The 24,229-nt window shown below is 38.3% G+C and overlaps 4 protein-coding genes across 8 annotated transcripts in view; 1 reads left to right on the forward strand and 3 right to left on the reverse strand.

Annotated features, from left to right (window-relative positions):
• LOC108109632 (fibrinogen-like protein A) overlaps window positions 1-3,529 on the reverse strand; it is a 7,768-nt gene extending 4,239 nt beyond the window's left edge. The window contains exons 1-4 of the mRNA XM_041819376.1: window positions 2,963-3,529; window positions 2,858-2,904; window positions 2,689-2,802; window positions 1,985-2,554 (exon numbers count right to left, since the gene is read on the reverse strand). Coding sequence (XP_041675310.1) covers window positions 1,985-2,554; window positions 2,689-2,802; window positions 2,858-2,904; window positions 2,963-3,094 — 863 coding nt within the window. The 5' untranslated portion in view covers window positions 3,095-3,529. The remainder of the gene's footprint in view (window positions 1-1,984; window positions 2,555-2,688; window positions 2,803-2,857; window positions 2,905-2,962) is intronic.
• A 121-nt stretch (window positions 3,530-3,650) lies between these two features.
• On the forward strand, window positions 3,651-5,297 carry LOC108109701 (microfibril-associated glycoprotein 4). Of its 2 annotated transcripts, none has more exons than XM_017218327.2 (4): window positions 3,651-3,855; window positions 4,191-4,375; window positions 4,426-5,004; window positions 5,071-5,297. In XM_017218327.2, the coding sequence occupies exons 1-4, from the start codon at window positions 3,745-3,747 to the stop codon at window positions 5,210-5,212; spliced, it is 1,017 nt and encodes a 338-aa protein (XP_017073816.1). In that variant the 5' UTR covers window positions 3,651-3,744; the 3' UTR covers window positions 5,213-5,297. The 2 variants fall into 2 exon arrangements, with proteins under 2 accessions (XP_017073816.1, XP_017073817.1); XM_017218328.2 differs by having other exon boundaries at window positions 4,444-5,004; window positions 5,071-5,296.
• Window positions 5,253-19,580, reverse strand: LOC108109702. 3 transcript variants are annotated; one of them, XM_017218331.2, is made up of 4 exons: window positions 19,313-19,580; window positions 9,542-9,710; window positions 5,590-5,742; window positions 5,253-5,482 (listed from the first exon to the last, which is right to left on the reverse strand). In XM_017218331.2, exons 2-4 carry the CDS (start codon window positions 9,698-9,700, stop codon window positions 5,330-5,332), a joined length of 465 nt encoding a protein of 154 aa, XP_017073820.1. In that variant the 5' UTR covers window positions 9,701-9,710; window positions 19,313-19,580; the 3' UTR covers window positions 5,253-5,329. The 3 variants fall into 3 exon arrangements, with proteins under 3 accessions (XP_017073820.1, XP_017073818.1, XP_017073819.1); XM_017218329.2 differs by lacking the exons at window positions 5,253-5,482; window positions 5,590-5,742 and adding exons at window positions 5,919-6,630; window positions 6,708-6,797 and having other exon boundaries at window positions 19,313-19,411; XM_017218330.2 differs by lacking the exons at window positions 5,253-5,482; window positions 5,590-5,742; window positions 19,313-19,580 and adding exons at window positions 5,919-6,630; window positions 6,708-6,797; window positions 9,813-9,982.
• A 1,377-nt stretch (window positions 19,581-20,957) lies between these two features.
• On the reverse strand, window positions 20,958-23,401 carry LOC108109651 (keratin, type I cytoskeletal 10). 2 transcript variants are annotated; one of them, XM_017218228.1, is made up of 7 exons: window positions 22,628-23,401; window positions 22,287-22,406; window positions 21,956-22,159; window positions 21,821-21,889; window positions 21,616-21,759; window positions 21,477-21,536; window positions 20,958-21,353 (listed from the first exon to the last, which is right to left on the reverse strand). In XM_017218228.1, the coding sequence occupies exons 1-7, from the start codon at window positions 23,399-23,401 to the stop codon at window positions 20,958-20,960; spliced, it is 1,767 nt and encodes a 588-aa protein (XP_017073717.1). The 2 variants fall into 2 exon arrangements, with proteins under 2 accessions (XP_017073717.1, XP_017073718.1); XM_017218229.1 differs by lacking the exon at window positions 21,477-21,536.
• Window positions 23,402-24,229: the final 828 nt, after the last annotated feature.

Consider the following 24,229-nt stretch of genomic DNA (forward strand, 5'->3'; position numbering starts at 1 on the left):
ATATAGATATAGATATAGATATAGATATAGATATAGATACAGATACAGATATAGATATAGATATAGATATAGATTATAGATACAGATATAGATATAGATATAGATATAGATATAGATATAGATATAGATATAGATATAGATATAGATATAGATATAGATATAGATATAGATATAGATATAGAGATAGATATAGATATAGATATAGATATAGATATAGATATAGATATAGATATAGATATAGATATAGATATAGATATAGATATAGATATAGATATAGATATAGATATAGATCAAGATATAGATATAGATATAGATATAGATATAGATATAGATATAGATATAGATATAGATATAGATATAGATATAGATATAGATATAGATATAGATATAGATATAGATATAGATATAGATATAGATATAGATCAAGATATAGATATAGATATAGATATAGATATAGATATAGACATAGATATAGATCAAGATATAGATATAGATATAGATATAGATATAGATATAGATATAGATATAGATATATAGATATAGATATAGATATAGATATAGATATAGATATAGATATAGATATAGATATAGATATAGATATAGATATAGATATAGATATAGATATATAGATATAGATCAAGATATAGATATAGATATAGATATAGATATAGATATAGATATAGATATAGATATAGATATAGATATAGATATAGATATAGATATAGATAGATATAGATATAGATATAGATATAGATATAGATATAGATATAGATATAGATATAGATATAGATATAGATATAGATATAGATATAGATATAGATATAGATATAGATATAGATATAGATATAGATATAGATAAAGATATAGATATAGATATAGATATAGATATAGATATAGATATAGATATAGATATAGATATAGATATAGATATAGATATAGATATAGATATAGATATAGATATAGATATAGATATAGATCAAGATATAGATATAGATATAGATATAGATATAGATATAGATATAGATATAGATATAGATATAGATATAGATATAGATATAGATATAGATATAGATATAGATATAGATATAGATATAGATATAGATATAGATATAGATATAGATATAGATATAGATATAGATATAGATATAGATATAGATATAGATATAGATATAGATCAAGATATAGATATAGATATAGATATAGATATAGATATAGATATAGATATAGATATAGATATAGATATAGATCAAGATATAGATATAGATATAGATATAGATATAGATATAGATATAGATATAGATATAGATATAGATATAGATATAGATATAGATATAGATATAGATCAAGATATAGATATAGATATAGATATAGATATAGATATAGATATAGATATAGATATAGATATAGATATAGATATAGATATAGATATAGATATAGATATAGATATAGATATAGATATAGATATAGATATAGATATAGATATAGATATAGATATAGATATAGATATAGATATAGATATAGATATAGATATAGATATAGATATAGATATAGATATAGATCAAGATATAGATATAGATATAGATATAGATATAGATATAGATATAGATATAGATATAGATATAGATATAGATATAGATATAGATATAGATATAGATATAGATATAGATATAGATATAGATATAGATATAGATATAGATATAGATATAGATATAGATATAGATATAGATATAGATATAGATATAGATATAGATATAGATATAGATATAGATATAGATATAGATATAGATATAGATATAGATATAGAAATAGATATATATATAGATATAGATATAGATATAGATATAGATATAGATATAGATATAGATATAGATATAGATATAGATATAGATATAGATATAGATATAGATATAGATATAGATATAGATATAGATATAGATATAGCTATAGATATAGATATAGATATAGATATGGACACTACACCCACCTTTCGAAGCACTCCCTTCCGTACCACCAGGCTCCTGCATGGGTTCTGGCACAGTTTTGGCCATTATCATCGTTATCCTGGTCATAAGTCGTAAACTTCTTGCCGGCATGGTAACGCAGTGAATCTCCCGCATCTCCCTTATAGGCGCCCAGGACATACAACAGATACTTCTCCGACTCGCTGCCAATACTGAAGTGATCGTACAAGGCAAAGCGCTCCTCTCCGTTCTTGTTCCTCATGATGATGAGCAACTCGTGGTGCTCGCTATTAGTCAGCCGATGCAGCTTATCCAAGCCTATGAAGAACTCCGCATTGATGGGACCGAAACCGGACTTGTAGTCATTCCAATTCCTGTTGAACTCCTCGCTGCCATCGTACCTGTAGGCGATCACCATCCAGCCGCCATTCCGCACCTCCTGGTCGCAGCTCGCAAAGAAGGGCTCCACATCCGCAGCTATCCGTATCCTTACCTGGCCGTGCTTCTCGTCATGGCAATTCCTTGGCGTGTCGTCGGCGGGCGGGCCAACGGCCAGGGGAAAGTGCTGGATACTAGCGGGCAGTGGGCGGAGTCTATAAGATAGTGAAAGCTGATTTATATCACTTTTTCAATCTTATGTAGAATTCTAAGTCTTCTTATTAAAGTACAAAATGTCAAAGTTCATTTACTAGATTTCATGAATTTTCTTAAACTTTTCTATACTCACAATCTGGTTTCAATGGGTGTTCCTGCCCCCTGATTTTTGTACTCCTCTATTAAACCTTGAAGTTCATTGAGTTCTGTTTTAAGAGATTCCAGCTCATCCGTCATGAATTGTATGCTAAAAAGTTGATATCAGATCTAAGGTACAAAAATTATCCTTAAAGTCAACTTACCGAGCTGCCAGGCCACCCAAAGTGCTGACAGGACAACTAGCTGTACCCTTTAAATGGAAAAATATATGAAAATAAATCTAAGAGCTATGGAAAATCCATACCCACATTTTCAGCAAGTAGAAAAGGCTCTGCCGAGTTCCTCATTATCACCGAAAAGTGTTTTCCTGGCAAGTTACTTGTGGCATTTGTGGTCGTGCTGAGGCAGGCCAAAGCCGTGACGAGCGCATCCAGCGCCATTCTGATTTATATATATATATATTCTGATAAATATATATATATTTTACGATTCCAACCGTTGTTTGTGCCAGCGACTGCAACGCAGTTCGAACTGCTCGTCTGTGCTAACTGACTGAGTAAGTCGGCTCACTAGCTCACTGGATTAATTTCTGGCTGGTTGATGATTGGAGATGCCGCTTAAGTCACGGCGAAAGTGAGGTGATCACAGTGATGAGAAGATCACTGATCCAGAAAAGTTTCACTTATAACAAAAACTAATCTTAATTCTATGTTTAAAATGTGAGATTATTTTAAGTTTATTCCTTTTAGTATTAAGATTAGTTAACTTGCAATCAGTTTTTGTGATATTCCTACTCCCATCACCATCTGATAAACAAAAACCATCTAAAAGTTGTTCCTTAAGTTACAGACTTTCTTCCTGTGTACAATTTTAGTGTTGTTAACTTGCGATCACTGGATGAGAAAGCACTGCCCAACACTAGCCGAAGCTACTTAGCATACTCGTTCCCCAATGCTAGGCACACAACGACGAGTAAAGTTAATCAATCGACTGACCTTTGTTTTCATTCGCTTTCGCATTGTGCCTCAGATCGGTAGTTAGGCTACTTAGTTAGTTAGTCAGTTAGTTAGTTAGTTGGTGGCCAGTGATTATGTCGCAGATGCTGCAACTTGATGCCTTGGTCATGGCCATGGCCTGTCTGTCCACCACGCAAACGGATCTGGGCGGAGGTCTGATGGTGCCGCCCTCCCTGGAAAATGCGGTAAGATGGGCGGGGGGTTGAAAATCTGGAAAAACCTCTCAACTTTGAACTGTACTTGTAGAGCAAAGACTATACTATATGGGCAATGAGTTGAGATACTAGCTGTGGGTATTCCCAAGCCATGTGCTAAACTAAAATGTTGATAAACAACGATCTTTGGAATCGAACTATGTTTAAGTTTATTGGAATTTAAGAACATCTATATATAAGCACACCTCAAACAGCGGATATTAACATATTCTCAGTGATAATAATTAGTTACTTTAACTAACTACATGCCCTGCTGGCTCGCTTAGCAGCTTTTGTTCTGTCCTAATAACAAATCTTACTTCCAGAACTCCAGCAGTTGTCCAGTTTCAGCTATAAGTGGCCTTACCACTCGGATGCAGTCGCTGAGCAGGGATATAGCCAGTATCAAAGAGCAGATAGGCAGTCTTCAAGAGCAATTGGTGGACCTGCGGAGGGGGGGAAGTCCACCAGTGGTTGCTCTGGCCGCGCCCAATTCCCTGGGCTCTCGATTGTGGGTATTCCGATGAAAGACCTTTCATAAATTGAAATAATCATTCACAGCCCTTTAACCATTGACAGTCTAGACCTTGAGCCACAACTTCTGGCCACCGTAGGAGCCGTGGGTGTGCCAACCATGCCGGCGAACTGCCTGAAACAGCAGCATGGAGTTGTGCTAATCCGACCCCGTTCGAATGTGGAACCCTTCTTCGTTTACTGCCACCAGAAGGTGAGAGACGGCGGTTGGACCATGGTGGTGAATCGATACGATGGCAGCGCGGACTTCAATCGCAAGTGGGCGGACTACAAGACCGGATTTGGCCCTCTAACCACCGAGTTCTTCATCGGACTGGATAAACTCCATCAGATAACCAGCAGTGACAACTACGAGCTGCTCGTTGAGTTGCAGAACCGGAAACAAGATCTGCGATATGCCCTTTACGATCACTTTAGCATCGGCAGTGAATCAGAGCAGTATCGCCTGAATGTTCTGGGCAAGCACCAGGGCGATGCGGCCGATGCCCTGCGTCAGCACACGGGCAAGAAGTTCAGCACCTACGATCAGGACAATGACGAAAGTGAGCAAAACTGTGCGGCTCAGCAGTCGGCGGCCTTTTGGTATGCCGGCTCCTGCAATCTCAGGTGGGTGTTTCAGATATATAATATTTTGAAAATGTTAACTATCTTTTATATAATCCCTTTCTTTAGCAACCCCTTTGGGCTATATCAACGTCTGCTCGAAAGAGATGTCGATGGCTACAAGGGGATCTTGTGGCGCGGCTTCCTGGATGGACCCAAGGGCTCTCTGAAAAGTGTCCGCATGCTGGTTCGACCGCGAGCTATTTCATAAATAATTATATTTTTAATTACTTTAACCAGTCACTCTTTGAAAAAAAAAACAAAACAAACAAACAATAACACCCATAAGGTAAGGAAATACAAAAATAAAAAATAAAACAAATTCGACTTAGACTTCGTTGAGCTTGTCAGTCTCTTCGGTGGTTGTGGTGGTGCGAACGGTGGTGGTGGTGGTGGGATCCTCGGAGCCCTTGACCACCAGGGCATCTCCGAAGACTGGCTTGAAGAAGAGCACGAAGCGGGAGTAGCGGCGAGCAGAGTTCTGGGGAGAATCGATGGGAATAATAATTAAGTCATAAAGTTTCCTGTTCTTCAGTTCTAACTTCAAATTTAGTTTAAAAATCATCAAAAAAAATCCAGAAATCTTACCAGAATCAGTTGGGATAGCGACTTGGAGATATTGGTGACCGTCAGCAGGGACTTGTTCAGCAATTCCGAGGGCAGTTCCAGGGAGGCATCGCTCATGATATCGGCGGCATCGCTCAGATCTTTGCCCCCCGCCCGGCGGCGCCTCTGCTTGCTCTGATGAATATATAGATAAACATATATATAGATAAGTACATTGTCAGGCGATGTGAGTGAGCAGAGATTACAGATCTAAGATCAAAAATCCAAATCCAAGACCCAAAGTTCGAAATCCAAAAACCCAAACCGGCAAGGCCAAGGCCACAAAAATTGAAACTAGCTGATGGAGTGAGTTGGTTTTCTGTTTTTTCGGTTTTATTCGTTTTTTGTGGAGTCGTGGATTTCTCTATATATATATATATATATTTGTTTATGCCGAATATTTACAAACATGAACTTAACTAGGGTGTAAACAAAAAAAAATAAAAACGATTCGAGCGAGGATTCGGGGTTGGGGTTGGGGTTGTATTTTCAACACAAATTCTGATGGATTCGAATGTGGGGAAAGGGATAGAGTTAAGGGTAAGGGTAAGGAGAAGGACCTGGAGAAGGATTACTCAAGAGTTCAACGATAAATTACAGCTCTCATTGGTTGGCCTTGGATCGTTGGTGTTAGTGTTAGTTCTTCTAGTAGCCCGCTTCGTCGGAATCTGGAGCTGGTGTCGTCACGCCGGCGATACCATTCACACCGCCGGAGGATCCCTGCAGAATGGGTCCCGAGAAGCTGAGGAACTTGGACACTACATTGCCCAGACCGGCATTGGCATTGCCACCGCCCGACGAGGAGCCACTGAAGGCGGTTATAGTGGTCAGCACACCGGTGGTCAGATCATTGGCAATGTTGCCAATGGAACGGATCTTGGGCGACACCACGGCGGTGATCAGAGTCTGGAAATCCTTGATGGGCACCGGCGACTTGATGTCCCACTGCTTGTTCTTCTCGATGTTCGATCGGTCCAGCTGCTCGATCACCCGCGTCTTTGTGTCCAGGAAGTTGTCGATTTTCTAAATATTTTTTAATCAATTTTTTTTGTTTTTAAATATCTTTAAAGTTACTTTAAAAACTTTCTAAAAATACTCACGCCGAAGACAAAGCCAAGGACAGCGTTCTTAGCCTCGAATGTGGCATCGGGCAGTTTTCTTTTGTTGCGCTCCTGGACACCTAACACCTCCTGGAAAGGCAAATCGAAGTGGAAAATACAGGATCATCCACACGGGAAGGCTCAGTGGATCACTGGTAATAAATACTACCAAAAGTTGGTTCTCTTTTGGTTGCTTATGTCCGAATTTTATGTTGATTTTTAGTTTATTTTCTAACTTATTCAATTTTTTACCCAAAAATTAAGATTTTATTTCAGGATTTATTTTGCTTGGTTATTTTCTGGATTTACCAAATGTTATTTAAAGATTTGATAGCCTTTTTTTCGGTACTTAACAAGAAGTAAAATCTTGTAAAATTGTGTTGAAGGCGAGTTCCATGCACCTTTCATAGCTTTTCCTTGCAAGACATAGCCTTCAATGCCTTCATTGAATATAAAACTATATACTTTTACGATCTCAAAGTATATATATCATTCTTAGGAGTCATGTTTTATCTTAACTAGCAAGACTTTAGTTAACTGGATTCTTTGTCTAATTACACCTGCTGAGTACTGAGTAGCAAAGCCAGCACTGACTTCAAGTTTAATTGCTGCCAAAGAGCGGCTAAAAAAGCACTCGACACTGGGGGCCAGTTAGACTTGACCCAATTTTCGGGCCTGGTCAAAGAAGAGAAAAAACAACACTCATTCACACACACACACACACACACACACACACACATACAGAGGTACATAAGTAATTATATCAGCTGTGGACTTGGGGACCTTCGGTCATTCTAAGCCGATGTCTATGTCGCTATATCTGGTACTTTCGGACCCCTTCTCGATCGCTCGCTGGTCCAAGGCACTTAAAATTCACCTCGTCATTTGGCCATATGTATGCACCGCTATATCGTATCGGACCCCCAAATCAACTCATTTCCAACCAAAACGCATAGTCCGAACCCTCGGTATCGAACTAAAGGCAGCTGGGGACTTTAGTGCATTGCTCTCCGTACTTGCAATTATACGACCTTTTTAATGACGTCTGCTCAGCCTCCAATAGAGTTGGGAAATGTTGTGAATGTGATTTGAATTTTTTTGAATTTTTCAATTGCAAAGTTGGGAAGTGCAACTTATATAAGCGGGAAAGAGGGAGAAAAATAAGAAAACAGCTTTTAACAGCTCTTAAAATCTTCAGAAAAGCAGCTATGGTGTATAGGAAAAATATGGGAAAAAAGCATATGGAAACTTTTCTTTTTAAAGACTTCAAAAATATTGTCAGAAAAATATAAGTTTGGAGAGATTATTTTATGAAATTCATTAACAAATCTCTTCTCCTTGCTTAAGCATAAAATATTTTAAAAAATACAAACAAAATCTATTTAAAATCTGATAAAAACCAAACTAAAAATGGTAACAAAATCAAAAAGCCAAGACAACCAATTTAATCTACTTGAAAACTCTAAAAAACCTCTTAACACAACTTCGCCTTCAACATACAAATTTTGATCATAACTAATATCTTGAAAATTATGGAATTCATTTGGCGTTTTGCGGTTCATTGTTCTGCCATTCTCCCTCTTGAGAGTTTTCGAGATTGCCTGGCCAAAACGCCTCGAGCAGCCCACATGATCTAATTTTATTTGATCTTTTTTGTGGGTTTCGAGAAGCTAAAACAACTGGGCGATTTATTGGTTTAACAAAACGCTAAACACTTTACGCTCAACACCTATTTCTCGCCCTTTTATTTCTGTTTCTGTTTCTGTTTCTGTCCGTTGAAGTGACAAACAAAGAGCGTGAGCTATGATTTATATAGAGCAAAATCAGGTCAGTCCGCTGTTCAGCTGAACGAGCAGTTAAGCGAAGGGATTTACAACAAGTTTAACTACTACTTGAATGGAAAAGTGGGAAAATGTTTGACAGAGATAATGCTATGGAGTAGGTAAACCCCATTTTATTTTGTGTTAAGGAAATAGTTTGAAGAATGTTTTATTGCCCATCAAAGTTTGTTTTTTAAATTCATTTAAATTTAAGAGTGATATATACTTTTTTAGCTTGTCATTACTTCTTCTTACTGCCCCCTTTTCGATTTGGATTTCCCGAATTTCCCCAGCAATTAACTCGATTTCAATGCTTTTCACCGCGAATGGCTGAATCAATAAACACGAAGACGAAGTAATAATATATGAACCAACTTTTGGAGGCGCGGAAATGTTTCACAATTCGTGCGAATAAGAGGAAGCGAGAGGAGGTGATGAGGTGATGAGCCATGAAGAAGCTCCTCTCTTTCTCTCTCTCTCACTCTGTCTTTCTGCCCTCCCCCGTTAACCTGTCTCTTTTTGACCAAGGCGTTGTCTTTGGTTTTTCGGTTTTTTCGGTTTTTGGAATGGTTTTGAAATGTTAACGTAGGTCGTTAACAAGTTTTGTCGCCATCAAGGTCGCCTGGTCTCGAATGGCCAACGAATTTGGAATCGAATTTGGTTTTAAGCCATTTTTTTTCCCCAACTCTTGTTTTTTGTTTCTGAGCCCGATTTGCATACCAGCTGGTTGATGGTTGCCCAGAAAACTGGCCAGAAGTCGGTTCAATGCACCACGAAATTAGCAGCTTGCACAACGGGCCGCCAAAGTGCAATGAAAATGTGCAACAGAGAGAGAGGGAGAGAGAGAGAGAGAGGGATAGTGAGAGAGCGGGAAAATTGTACTTTCACGCCAGGAGACAATCAAGTTTTCCCATCTCAAGCTCTCTTGAATTTTCCGCAGACTTCCTTGTTTGGGTTTTTGGATTTATCTTGGAGGGTTTTTTTTTGTATTTTTTTCTTTTTCGAATTTTTTACCTCTGCATTGATGGGATTCAGGTCGGGATCGCTGCTATCCTGGAACGTGGCCTCCAGTTCGGAATTGGCTTGCTGTGGAGCAGGGAATCCCAGCGATAACGATAGCAGTGCCGATAGCACGGCCATCGATAATAACAAACGGCTCCTGGTGAACTGCATATTTCGGTTTCTGCAAAACGAACGAAAAAATATGCCATTTAACAAGCTGCTTTTGCAGTGGAAATTTTTGTACTTATTTTTAAGTTTATATATATAGATAGTTTTTCTGTACCGCAAAATAAGAAAAAAAAACACAAACTTTAAGCTCGAAACAAAACAAAATAAGAAGCCAAAGGTAAACGTTTTTGTAGCAAGTTTGTGTGTTTTTGTTGTCGTGTGGAAGCCGCGCCGCCAGATACGCGATACTAGCACGTTCACTAACTTTAAGCAAATGACTGCGGACGAAAGTTACTTCAATGATTTAGCAGTGGCCAAAAAATCGGTTACACAGCCCACGGCGCATGCGCAGAGCTTTTTGTTAAGCGCCGCTGCGCAGTCCACTCAAAAAATCCAACGTCGATCCACCAAAAAAGATCCCAGGCGAACGCAATCCGGCCAAATTGAATTTTATTGCCGCCCGATTCGTGGATTCGTTGTTATTGTTGGATGCAAGACGTTAACAGCGACGCTGGCAGCGATTCGAGCGGAACGTCGGCGCCAAAAAACACGTTTTTGAGCGTTTTTGAGCGCAAAACCGAACGGAAAGCGCTCAATAAAGTGCAAAACCAGCCGCCGGAGATGTTAAGTCACCGTTGTTGTTGTTGTCTTGTTAATGGTGTTTCTGCAATGCGCTTTTAATTTGTACTCTTTGGCTTTCAATTAAGGCACACAAACACATTAATAGGGGCACAAGTCGGTCATATGCGGCGTATGCGCAATGTGCATTCTCAAGCACTTTTTCGGCCTTACGTGATTATATAAGAGAGTGCTTAAGGTCCTAAAGGAATCAACATTCTCTTAATTTGCATGTAGATTAAGAAGGGAAATTACTTTTCATTTTAGTTTAATATTTTCCCAAAGAGGCCATGAAAGGAGCCATAAAGTAGCCACAGAATTTGAATCTTTACTATTGATAAGCCACTATTTGTATTACTAAATTAACCGCAATTATATTTTAAATACTATATTTAAAGCTTCTTTTAAACAGTAGCTTATTTATTAGTTTTTATAGAAAAATATTAAAGTTGCCAAATTTTTTATATGAAAAGTCTCCAATCAAAGGAAACCGCAACAGCCACTATTAACCTGAAATTTGGCAAGACAATACTTTCCTTTGCATGCAATAAAATGTTGTAACAAACATATTAAAATGACTCAACTCTTAACTATAAAGTGCCAAACTACAAACTAGTTTAATGTTTATTCTAAAAATGAAAAAAAAAAACTAAAAATTAAGACAGGCCAAGACCTGTTGTTAACCAGCCATAGCAGAGAGTTTAGTGGAAGTCCCAACTAGTTGGTATAAAAATAAATACAAAATGATACAGTAACCTCCCCTTTGGCAACCGAAGCCGACATCCTTGACCCTAACATTGACTAAGAATCTAGCAGCAGCAGCAGCAGCAGCAGCTGGATTTAGTAGCAGGCCGAACCCAAGTCGAAATGCCTATGTAAAGTCGCATGTTAATGCGCTCTTTACGATTAATAATCAGCATAAATTATAGGTATTTATGGCTAGAAGTAAAATGTCGTCGGCTAGAGAACAAAAACACAAACAAAAAAAACAGAAAATCAAAAAGAATACAAGCTAAAGAAAATTTAATCAAGTCGCTTGCCTTCGGACGCCAGGAGGGAGACCGATAAATTGGAGTCAAAGTGCGCGTATCGAATTCAGACGAAACTTAATAACTGGCATTGCATGTCCACAGCACTCGAACTGCACTCAAAATGCACTCTTATATGATCTCATATATATGATCTGATATGATCCGAAAACCTGGCCCGCCGCCGCCGCCGCCGCCGCCGCCACTGCATGTATAATTTGTCAATTCTGCAGGCCGAGTTCTGAATTCTCGCAACAATTAACTAAATTAAATCGCTGGCAATTCCAATCGACTTGAATCACATCGTATCGAAGCAGTTGATTAAGTCAATTTTGAGATTTAAATTGGTCTCAAACAGAATGAGATCATCATCTGCACTCGGCACTGGCATGTTCATTATGTTTCCCATGCGATTGCATGATTTATTGAGCAATTTTCGCCGTTTTGCTAGGTAATTTGTATTCGGCACGGAATATTCGAAATGTTGGCTTTAGTTTTTTTTTTCACAAACTAAATCAGAAAGAAAATACTTTAATAATAAAGCTCATGGCCTGAATGTCTTAACCAAGAAGAGTTCTTTTTACTGAAAAATATTTAAGAAAAACAAAAGTTAAATAATCTCCAGTCCAATGATTTTTTCCCAGTGCTATTTATTTGGTAATTTTCCATGAAATTAAGTTATTAAATTTACTTTTCAGATCCTTGGCTATGTCCTGTGTAATCAACATATCAGACTCTCATTTAATTGCAAATGTCACTGCCAGTTCCTGGCTGCTTGCTTGCTTGGCTGCTTGGGAAACCTTTCTATTTAACCCCTGCCAGCAGCCAACAGCCAGCAACCACTTAACCCGTTTTCTGCAGCAATCTGGCAATTTGCTTATCAATGTGCGGGCTCAATCAACGCCTCGGCTCAAGGTCATCCGGGTCGTTTGCCGGAACGGTACCGAAACATAATCCTTAATTGACGTGAAGAGGTGCTGGCGCACCTTGCCATCTTAGCTGATATGACGACAGGCAAAAGCAAGGGCCCAGATAAAGCAAAATTAATGCGCGCATCCGTTGAAATGACAAATAAAAAATGTTCAAATTTCAGCAGCGAAAAACCGCAAAAAGCCAAAATAAAGCACAAAATGCAAAGTGCACGCTCGTCTGTCAGCGTTTTTGTGGGTCACAAGGTCGGGAGATGTCTCTTCAGAGGCCTCCACCTGCAGCTCTACATCTCAACATCTGTTTGTCTTTATATATATATATATTATATATCTTTTTACAGATCGCAGAACCTGTGCCCAGTCCATGCCCGAGTGCCTCTTACTTTGTGGCCTTAGCTAAATGAACTTTCAATTTTCTTGTCGCCGCACAAAGCCCTTGAAGATGTGTTTTTTTCTTTTTTTTTTTTGGGATATTAAAGTCACATTCTGACCCATTTTAGTTCAGGTGTTAACTAACTAGTATGAGCTGTATAGTTACTTAGTTATTAATGGGCATATGATCTGTGTTAAACTTTAATCTTAATATCAAGATTTTATCTTCATTTTTCACTCAAAAAATATCTTCAGCTTTGCAAATTTGGCTTAAATATTAAGACTAAAAGTTACAATGTTTCAAAAAATTAAAATTAAATGAACTAAAATATTATATTTTTCGGTTCTTTTAAACTAATTTTTACTGCTTATAAAGAAAGTCTTTATATTCTTTCTTTCTACTTAGAAAATCTTCTTAGAAATCCTAAAAACTCTTTCTTAGGCCTATCAATCACCTATAACTGATCCGATCCATTTAGTTAACCTTTTGTGTCACTTTTTTATGCTTTGAATTAAAAAGCAATCTGTATTGATCAGCATTTAAAAAGAGCCGGCCAGTTGTTCTGCCTAATTTGGCAGCTCAATTAGCAAATTACCTATGAAAATTCAATTACAGCTCGTTGTCGTTGAGGCGCCTCAATTAGAATGCCATAATTGCTGTCCAGCCCCTCCAGTTAGCCAGTCAGTCAGTTAGTCAATCTATCAATCTGTCAATCAGCCTTACAGCGCGTGTCATAATGTTTATGACAGAAAAACACAGGCGTACTTTGTCTTGGTTTCTCATACAAAGCAATGCCGTTTTTGGCCTGGCCAAGACCCCAAAAGCGCCCCAAATCCTTGCCCCCTGAACCCAAGTGTGACTTTATTTTGTTTTTTTTTAACCAAATCTTCATTGCATTTCCAGTTTCGCCTTTTGGTTACAGTTTTCAGTTTAACATTTTGTGTTTTCAGTTTTTAAGTTTAGTTGCCGCGAAAATGTCAGGGGCCAAAAATAGTGGGGCAGACGCATTAAATCCGTACTAACCAGTGGCAACTTGTTCTCTGGAAATGGCCGCTGCGGTTTGGGGGGCATTACACCAGTTAACATATGCTATATAGCATATAGTATAGTAATACCCTTCGCCGTCATGTCGGGGCATAATTTGGCATTACCCAACTCGAGGGGCCTTATGCAACGGTTGTCATTATGCATTATGCGCTGGCTATTTTGTTTTTCTCGGTTTCTCGGTTTCGGGCCACAGCCGCGGCATTAATGTCACCTGCTCATCGCTGTTCTGGCCCACGATGACTGCGCTAAGTGCACGCAGGAAAATCCAAAAAAAAAATAGAAATAGAAATAATAATGTAAAATAAAAACAGGTAACAGGTCTATTGGTGGCCCCCAGCTTTACGAGTTACCACTTACACGCCGAGTCAGACCAAGGAATTGCAGGCGGTCGGTCGGCCATAACCATTAACCATTTCGTTTGGACTCAGAGCGCGGCTCGTTAACCCGATGGAGGAGAAGCCACCACTCTATTCCGCATCCAATTCCATCTAATGTATTCACCTCCAACTCCTAGGGGCCTCTAATGAACTGATGATGGCTTTGCGCAAGTCTTTTACGGTCGATGTGGTCTTTTTTGGAGAATGTCATAGGATTAAAGGCAACTGTCGGGTAGTTTATCAAGAACTTAATCGAAAGTGCTGCACTTTTAGGGAATGTCTCTTGTGTAAGGCAATTTGTTAGATATTTAAGCTATGGCTTTATATGGGCTTCATTATGAAAGAGGGTTTAGATTAATCAAATTATTGGGTTTGAAAGTGCAGTTTTGAGTTGCCTTTTAGCAAGTTATCGATAACTTGAATTGATCGGCATGAAAGTGACTGATCAAAACGATAAATTTTGATTATGAAAATGACATTTAAAACCACATTTTATTTACTAGAATCTTAAGCTAAGTACTTTTGAAGGTATTTCATCTTTAGTTCCTTCTAATTTTCATTTTATGTCATGAAAAAGCCAAGAAAAATTTATAAAAAATTTAATTAAAATCATAAAAAAAAAATAAAACAAGAAGAAACACTCTTTTAAAATTTTAAAATATTCATTTTGCTAGTGAAAATTCACAAGGCGCCACCTATTGTCAGAGGAAGCATGTTGAGTAATTGATAGTGACGTCACTGCCCATGTGAGGTCTTATAACCCAAATTTCATCATAAGTAGCGAAATAATATTCCGATTTGAAAAATCGATAGATATTAACAGAAATAAGTTATACAAGGTCAAACCAAGGCATTCATAGTAATATTATAGACGCCACAGATGAAACCTCGTGGCAAGTTGCCTTTTAGCTCTTATGGTTTCCAAGATTTTTGGTTTTTCAGGTTTTGTGGGCGTTAGAGAGGGCGTGGCTTGATCGGAACACAAACAATTCCCATGGGGAGCATCATAAAAACCTATATGCTTAATCCGAACTTTCTATCTCTTATAGTTACCGAGATATCAAGTTTTCTAGAAAGTAGAAAAACCGTCTTTTGAGCTTGGTGGGCGTATTGGTGGGTGTGGCCGGATAATGCGCTAGCATCTAAAGATTATACATACTCAATTTGAACTTTCTATCTCTAATAGTTCCTGAGATTTCAGCGATTTTAGTTTTACGCGATTTTTGGGCGTTAGAGTGGGCGTGGCAGGATGCTTGCACTGCATAGGGACCTCAATAATCTTCACTGTTAATCTCAACTTTGTATCTCTTATAGTTCCTGAGATCTCACCGTTCATACGGACAGACGGACAGACGGGCAGACGGACATGGCTCGATCGACTTCGCTATTGATCCTGATTAAGAATATATATACTTTATAGGGTCGGAAGGCTTCCTTCTACCTGTTACATACTTTTCAACGAATCTAGTTTACCCTTTTATTCTACGAGTAACGGGTATAAATATTCAAATCTCTAGTAAACTTCAAGCTAGGTCTTAGGCTAAAAACTTTTGGAAGTGACCTCACCTATAAGTCCTTCCGCTTTTCACCAAATGCGTCACCAACCTACAAGCCTCAAGCTTATTTCCTTAAAATCATAAAAAATAAATAAAAATATTTCAAATTAATGTAAACTTCAAAATCAAAAGTGCTTTTTGGCGATATTTTCGCCATCCTTCGATAGATAACCCAACATTACATGGCTGAAAAGCTTGACAAGCTGTAAAAGCCATTTGATTATAAGTAAACCAGCGAAGTAAACCCCAAAATACGTACTTAAATTTGATTTTAGTTATAAAACCAATCAAATTAATTATGAGCCATAAAAATTGGGTAAACAATTTGGCAAGATGAAGCACAAAAACTGGAATTCAGATTGGAGAATTTAAGCAATTTAAGATGAAATTACAAATTGAAATGCGAATTTGATTGGCCAAGTTATAAGCTGAGAGTTACTAGCTAACATTATTGTCATATTGCGAGGTTTAATAATATGAAAATATTTTGAAGAAGTTAATCTTGGCTATACTTTCTAAGAATATTGCTTAAGTTAATATCTCAAATTAGACTCAGACTTCATAACCCAACAATCTCCTAAGTTACCAATGAGCAAAGGAAACCCCACAAAAGAACTGCCAGTCTAGATCAGGCGGCCTAATTGCAGTAGTCTTAATCGAAAAAAAGTTAATTTATATTAAGACCGCTTGTAAGCCAATCCTTCACATCAAGAGCTTTGTTTTGTGCCCAATAGCCGGGTCGAATTTAATTGGTAAAGGCGTTGCCAGCTAACTGACCATTCACCGGCTACTCCGATTCTCCGACTATGGCGAACTTTGTTCTGGCCAGGCCGAAATGATTCGTTTGATTCGGCGCAAAGGTTGCCAGAGCTTCTGATTCGGATTCCGATTCTGGTGTCAGGTGGCGTTTATTTGTTTGCTCAGCCATTAATGTAATTATAGTATTAATAAATCTCGCCACTGGCCGCCGCGGCCGGTGAAGGTCGCCTCATAATAATATCATTTTGGCATTAGCTGTTTTTGAAAGGCATTTCGAATCTGATTGACTTTGCTTAATTGCCGTGCAGAACTTAGTGCTGTTAAATGGGCCGTGAATTGGAAATCACTTCTAAGCCGCAAATGCAAATCCATAAGGCTTATGCAATTACCAAAAGGTATTTAATAAATATTTTATAAGAGGCAACTCAACAATAATGGCCCATTCATAAGACATAATTTATAGGTTTTACTGCCGCCCTTTCTGGCCAAGATATATCATCATAAAAAATGTGTGAAAATTTATAAAATCCAAGATATGCGATACGGACTTTAACGCTGCTCATAATTGAAACATAAAAGCCCAAGACACATACAGTCCTCTGTCTGTTTAAAAGATTTCACGATTTACATAATAACCGGGCCAGTGTTTTACTGCCAATTTGATAAGTTTCTACGCTTTTCGATATTGGGTTGCCCCAATCGATTTGCATAACTCTCCCGCAACGACCCCACAATCCGAAGCGTCTTGTGGTCAATAAACTTATTGACCGACTTAGTTAGATATGACACCTGTAACATGCATATATCTCTTTGTTTATATATAGAGACGCCCCCTCGCCGGTTTGCCTTCGGCGGATTTCCAGCTCGACTGCTCGACGGCTCGACTGCTCTACTTTCATGGCGTTTACTTTCGCTTTTTCCATCGTTTCGTTCGATCTGTTGGCCCGGCTATCATCACTGCCCTTTGTTATTGCTTATGGCTTATGGTTTTTTGGCTTATACCTGAGATGGCTTTTTCAGCTTTTGGCCCAAAAGCCCGTTGATGGCTAAACTGGCTGCTGTATCTTGGGCTAAGGCTTATCTGGCCAGAGCCATCGACTCGGCGAACGACCTTGAGACCGTTACCGGTTTCTTTGGGCCAGGCCACTCTTGCATGGCCCAGACCAGTCGCTGTTGCTTCTTCTTTTTGAGTGTGTGTTTTTTTTTTAAGTTTGGGCTCTTATTCATCCTCAATCGTGTCAACAGACAGGGGTCAGGTCGAAAACCAACAGTAGGTTACCAGGTAGTTAACCCCGAAAAGAGTTTTTGAAAGAAAAACTTAAAGGTATTCCACTAAAGAAGTCTCTGGAAATTTCTCTTTTGTTAGTTTTTAAGGGTATTGTTTAAGATATTATGAGGTGCCTAATATTTGTTATTAAAAAATTAAAATATTTGTATTGAATTTAAAACTTAAGCCAAGTGATTTACTAATTTATATTTATCTTCAAGCATTCTTGAGCATATAAACTTTTACAAGACATTATTTTGTAAATATTTTATGAATTATGAATTAAAAGTTTTGAAATTTAACTTAATACTTTTTAATTTTGTAAACTTTTTATGGCAGTCAAATGTTTTTTACTCTAAAAACTAACATAACATCCGTAAAATTCAAAACAATTTAAATATATTTTTTAGCACAACTTTCAGGGATGTCTTAAGAAACACAAAAACTCAAAACTCATCTTAATTAAATTAAACTCAAAACTCAAAACTAAAAACTAAAAACTCAAAACTCAAAACTCAAAACTCAAAACTCAAAACTCAAAACTCAAAACTCAAAACTCAAAACTCAAAACTCAAAACTCAAAACTCAAAACTCAAAACTCAAAACTCAAAACTCAAAACTCAAAACTCAAAACTCAAAACTCAAAACTCAAAACTCAAAACTCAAAACTCAAAACTCAAAACTCAAAACTCAAAACTCAAAACTCAAAACTCAAAACTCAATACTCAAAACTCAAAAACTCAAAACTCAAAACTCAAAACTCAAAACTCAAAACTCAAAACTCAAAAACTCAAAACTCAAAACTCAAAACTCAAAACTCAAAACTCAAAACTCAAAACTCAAAACTCAAAACTCAAAACTCAAAACTCAAAACTCAAAACTCAAAACTCAAAACTCAAAACTCAAAACTCAAAACTCAAAACTCAAAACTCAAAACTCAAAACTCAAAACTCAAAACTCAAAACTCAAAACTCAAAACTCAAAACTCAAAACTCAAAACTCAAAACTCAAAACTCAAAACTCAAAACTCAAAACTCAAAACTCAAAACTCAAAACTCAAAACTCAAAACTCAAAACTCAAAACTCAAAACTCAAAACTCAAAACTCAAAACTCAAAACTCAAAACTCAAAAAAACTCAAAACTCAAAACTCAAAACTCAAAACTCAAAACTCAAAACTCAAAACTCAAAATTCAAAACTCAAAACGAAGCATTGAAAACCAACTCTTCCGTCATAGAAAAATAATAATAATAAAACTCTCCCTTTTTTTTCGCTTACACTCTTAGTATTGGTTAAGTCTCTGGCTTTTGTTAATTGATTTATGAAGCAATTAACGCATTTGAGTCTTCACTTTTACATTGTTGACGTCGGCGGTGTTGCCAAATTTCGGTAGCCAAAGCGATTAATGGACGAGCGCTAATCAAAGGCAACCCTCTACCCCCCGCTTCCCACTGCTCCCTGTGCATCAACTTAACCCCCCGTTGGTGTGGTGTTTGCTTTTGGAACAGACCTGACCTATGGCCAGCATTTTGAGTTGAGGCTTAGCCCAGTTAGCAAGTTCGTTGCCTAAGTCTTTCGTTTTGACACACATTTCGAGCTGGGATTTTCACTGTCCTCCCCATTTTTTTCTGCTTTCAAGCGCTTTTTAAACATGAACTCACCCGAAATATAATAAAATAAAGATGCGGCTTGCCAAACTTAATTGCAATGCGAACTCTCCGAAGCACCCAAATATATAATTGAGTTCATTAACAATTTCAAAATGCAAATAAACCAGCACAAAAACTAACACACAAAAAACACAAAAAAACAATCACAAGACACAAAACAATAAACAAAAAAGTTAGGTTTTTCAAATTAAAAACGCGACAACTAAACGGCCCGCAAAATGTCACTTGGTCTTGTGAAAGATTCACGCATAACTGAAAACTGAAAACTGAAGCGGCTAAAAAACATTCAGCCCACTTCAAGAAAAGTAGAGAGAGAGAGAGAGCGAAAGAGCTGGCGGAAGAGAGAGCGAGAGAGGCAGAGAAAGCAACCAGAAGTAAGTAAAAGCATTTCAATGAAACCAGTAATCAGTAGAAAGTGACACAATGCCCGCTTCACTGGCCAAGCTAGTCCAAGGTAGTTGGCCCAAGGAGAAAGGTGCAGGGAAAACACTTCAAAAGCCAAGAGAGAGAAAGAGAGAAGTCTAAGATGAATGACAGGGAAGTGCAAGAAGATTTGTAATTAGTTAATATTAGTTAATATTAATACTATTAAATACTATAAAATAAGTTTTCACAACTTTTAAACTTACCATTTACATCTTAGGAAACATTTTTGCGGTTTCTAATTTTGAAATTTGTCATAAATTTTAACGCTCTTAGCTTCCTAATAACACTCTTCCCCTCTGAAATTTTTAAGAAATTAAAGAAATGTTATAATAAAATATTATGTTTTTCAATGAATGTGATAAAAACTCAGCAAACTTAGTAAGGAAATGTTAAACAATCTGTAAGCCAACAACTTTTAACCATAATTACCCAGCACATAGTCATTTATGCCACATCAAATGCCGCTGTTCTAGACTTTATGTTTAATATTTTATTTTTTTAACCATATCTTATAAGTTAAGATATTTAAGAAAACATTATTCGGTTAACTGTTAAGTAAACAGACTTTCCTATAGTAAGAAAATTAAAAATGTTTTTAAAGTATTTTTAATATTTTTTGTTCAACATTTTCTCAATATTTTCATTGTAGAAAATATTTTTTATTAAGTACAAACTAGCTAGCATTTTTAACACACTTTCGAGATAAAATATAACTAAATAATATTAAATAAAATTATTAGCTTTTTAAGCAAAAACCAACATTTTTTAACATTTTTCCAAGCCACTCCAAAGTTCATTCCTCTATTCTACCCTCTCTGAACTTTAGTTTTAAGTTACGAACCCAATGTTATGTTAAGTTATTTCACCCCTCAACCTCTCCTAAAGTTTTACTTCCGCTTTTTGTGGGGCTTTCGCTTTTTAACCCGCCACCTCCCCCCCACTGATGTGCCCCATTAAATCCTTGGGGGAGTAGCCAGTGGCTCCCACTAAATTCCAGTGGATCTCTTGCATCAGCCGCCGTCCGAGTGGTTACGCCATTTGATTTAGAGCCCCTCTTTTACGCTTTCTTAGCTGCCCAAGTGACCAACAAGTCTTTCTCTTCTTCACTTCTTTATTTACTTTGATTACAGGCTAGCAAAAAAAAAAATTGGGGGGGTTTAACACAAACGATTAACGTAACTATTATGTGATGACTAACAGACTAAGCTGGCTAGAATGGCTCATTGTCGTAGGCGTAGGTGTTCCAAGATCGATGATGATCCGCCGGCTTGCCATGGTGACCCATGCTGCTGCTGGCGAACAGATTCTTGGCCGCACTCGAGGCTCCTCCGGCTGCGCCCAGACCAGCGTTCAGGATCAAGCCCAAGGCATTGCTTACCAGGTGGGAGGCCACCTGCTTAACAAATCCTCCAGAATCAAAGTTACTTGCTGCCGCCGCCGCCCATCCGCCTCCTTCTTTCTTCTTGCGCGGTCGTGGCAGCTCTGAGCTTCCGTGGCGTTCCTCTGAACCCTCCTCCGAATTCGGACGGAACTTTGCCTCCAGAAAGCTGGTGATTAGGTTCTTGGTGAAGACAAAGGGCTGAGGCGGTCCCTCCTCCTCGGGATCCTATTTGGAAAAGATAAAGAAAATAAAGTTTATTCTATGATCTAGATGGTTTAGTATTCTTGGGTTAGTAGCACAGTTAACAGGTTGTAGGTCTAGAAGGTTTGGGGAAAAAAGTATAAGTACTGCGCTGAGGGCGGCCAAGACAGTGCCAAGGAAGTTGCCCAGAAACTGGCCATTGTTGATCTGTGAAAGGAATGAATTTTAACATTAATTACTTATTAAATTTGATTGATTTATTTTTTATTTATTATATAAAACTTACCGCTCCACCTCCCCCAGAAAGTCCATCCAAGGCAGTGCCCACATATTGTCCCAGGACGAGGCCAAAGTTCTTGTTGCCACCCAAAAGACCAGAAATGAGTGAAGTTCCAGTTTGGATCAAGCCTTGGACATCTAGGCCACCAGGCTAAAGGGAAAACCATCAAATTAAGGGTTCTTAAAAGGGTATTAGACACCCTAAGACTCACCCCAAACAGAGTGGAAACCAGGCCAGTAAGGGCACCAATTAGAGCTCCCACATCGGAACCTCCTTCACCCTGGTATGTAACCATTTTAACTACACTTTTCAAAGGTAATCAAAATTGAATATTTTTGTTACTCACACCGCTGAGACTGCCAATGATTCCCACCAGGCCACCGCCACCGCCGCCTCCACCACCACCGTCGCCTGCTCCAGGATCCCCCTCACCATCATCGTTGTCATCCGTGGCCAATTCCGAGGAACCTGTGCCCTCCGCTTCCACCTGCTTCTCCGGCCTGGCATTCGCTTTCGGTTTACCTTTGGCCTTGGCTGTAACATTTGGCGACTTCTAAAGGGCCGTTAGACAAAAGGGTTAAGTGAACCAAGTCAGTGTTGGGTTAGGTCATCATCATCATCATCAAAATCATCATCAGGTTAGTCACAAAGGGTTTAATAAGACTTCCTCTGCTCACCTTTACGTTTAGTTCCAGGTCATCGAGCTCCGTGGGATTGGGTTCTATTTTGATTCTCCTCGGCGGCGGCTGATCCAGCAGGTTTTCCTGAAAGTCATCCTGGAAGCGCAAGTCATGAGCCTGGCGTTAAAAAATCAAGTTGTGCATACTTAGGACATGCAGTTTTTAACTTTTACTTTTTTAACTTTGAAAACAAAGAACTTTTGGACTTTTTTGTAGAAATATTTGTTAGTGATGGAAAAATTATATATCTAGTTAAGAGAATATTTTATCCAAAAAGTTAAGAAACTTAAGTGAGTATTTAAAATGTTTTTATAAACAATTCAAAAATCCAAACTTACCTCCGACAATATGGACTTGATAATCCTCATTTCCTCAGGCATCTGACGCTGATCCGCCTCCTCCGGCTCGTCCTGTTCCATCTGCTCCGCTTCACGTCTTCTCTGCTCCACCTCCATTTTGATCTGTCTCTTGCGGATAACCTTTTGCCTGGCCTTGGCCAGCAGCCCATCCTCACTAGCCTGTTTCAATAGATGCTGCAGAGCCTTCTCAATCTTGGCCTCCAGTTCGTTTTTCATTTGGGGAACCTGCTTAATGATGTTCAGCCGCAGTTTTCCCAATCTCTCTCCTAGTTTTGGCTGATCTGTGAGATCGGCAGAGAGCTCCTGGTTGTACAGCTCCTCCTCCTTCTGCTGCTGGGCCATTTCCCTAAGCTCCACCCTGAACTCATGATCGTCCTTGGCCTGGGACACCACATCCATTACTCGATTGAGAATTTCCATGGCTCTCTGGTCCCGAGTCAGCTGGTGTTCAATGGCATCGATCTTGGACATGACCCGCTTGCTCTCCGTGAGATTCATTTGGTACAGCAACTCCCTGACAGCCTCCACCAAGTTCTGTTCCATCTGCTCCTCCGCCTGGCGGGCACCATTCAGTAGCCCTAACCCCGTCACAGCTCTCAGCTCCTCCTTGGGTAGGATCCTCTCCAGCCGCCGATAGGCAGCGATGGCCTGCAGGTAGTGCGACTGCAATTCCATTCCACCTGGCCTACTCTCCACCGATCCTGGAATCAGGATTAATCCGATCAATCCGAGGAGCACTTGCAGGTTCTCCATTGGCGGCCGATCGAATGAAAACTGCGCCCAGGAAGGTATGTCCACTGGCTCATATAACATCTGGATCGTTCACGGTTAGTTAGTTGGAGGGCGTGGCTGGTGGATCCTCCCACTGGATCCGCCTCCCTTTTTCACGATTGTGCAATGGGTCAATCGTGTGTGGAGCTGATCAGTGTGGCATATCTTTGGTCCGATTGTCGTACGCAAATATAGCAATATCTTAACTAAGGGGCAGTTAGGGCCACGCCTAGAGACTGGTTTAGTTTTCCAGTTGGAACTAATTTGAGTTACTCAATTACGGATTGCATTTTAAGAGATCCTCTTTGGAGAAAAACTCATCCTTTCTAGGTTTTTATTGGAAAATCTAAGCCATAAATCATCAAAGTGTTAAGTTTACTTTATTTCCTAAGAGTTACTTTATTAAGCCATTACAATAAGCTTAATTGCAACTAAAACTGAGCTTAAATAATAATGAAAACTAAGTAAAAACTCAACCATAAAGCCACGTTATGACCTTTGAAAGATGTAAAAACTATAAACTTAAACTCTCATAACTTAATAAAAGCTTAAGATTGGTTTTGAGTTTAAGAAGTTTTAGTCACTACTTGGGAATTTCTAAAAGAACGATACTTACTTACTATAGTTGATAAAAGATGAAAGTATCTAGCCACATAATGAGTCTCATTTCCCAAATTATTATGGGTACTTCCCAAACTCTAAGCCTTAAAGGCCGACCAGAACATTAGGGTCTACAAATTAGCAGACTTCTCACCTGGCCAGAACTAGAAGCCACCATTACCCGCTCATTAGGCATTTAATAGACACGGA

Source organism: Drosophila eugracilis, unplaced genomic scaffold (genome assembly GCF_018153835.1).
Source record: "Drosophila eugracilis isolate 14026-0451.02 unplaced genomic scaffold, ASM1815383v1 contig_649, whole genome shotgun sequence".
NCBI classification, from domain to species: Eukaryota; Metazoa; Arthropoda; class Insecta; order Diptera; family Drosophilidae; genus Drosophila; species Drosophila eugracilis.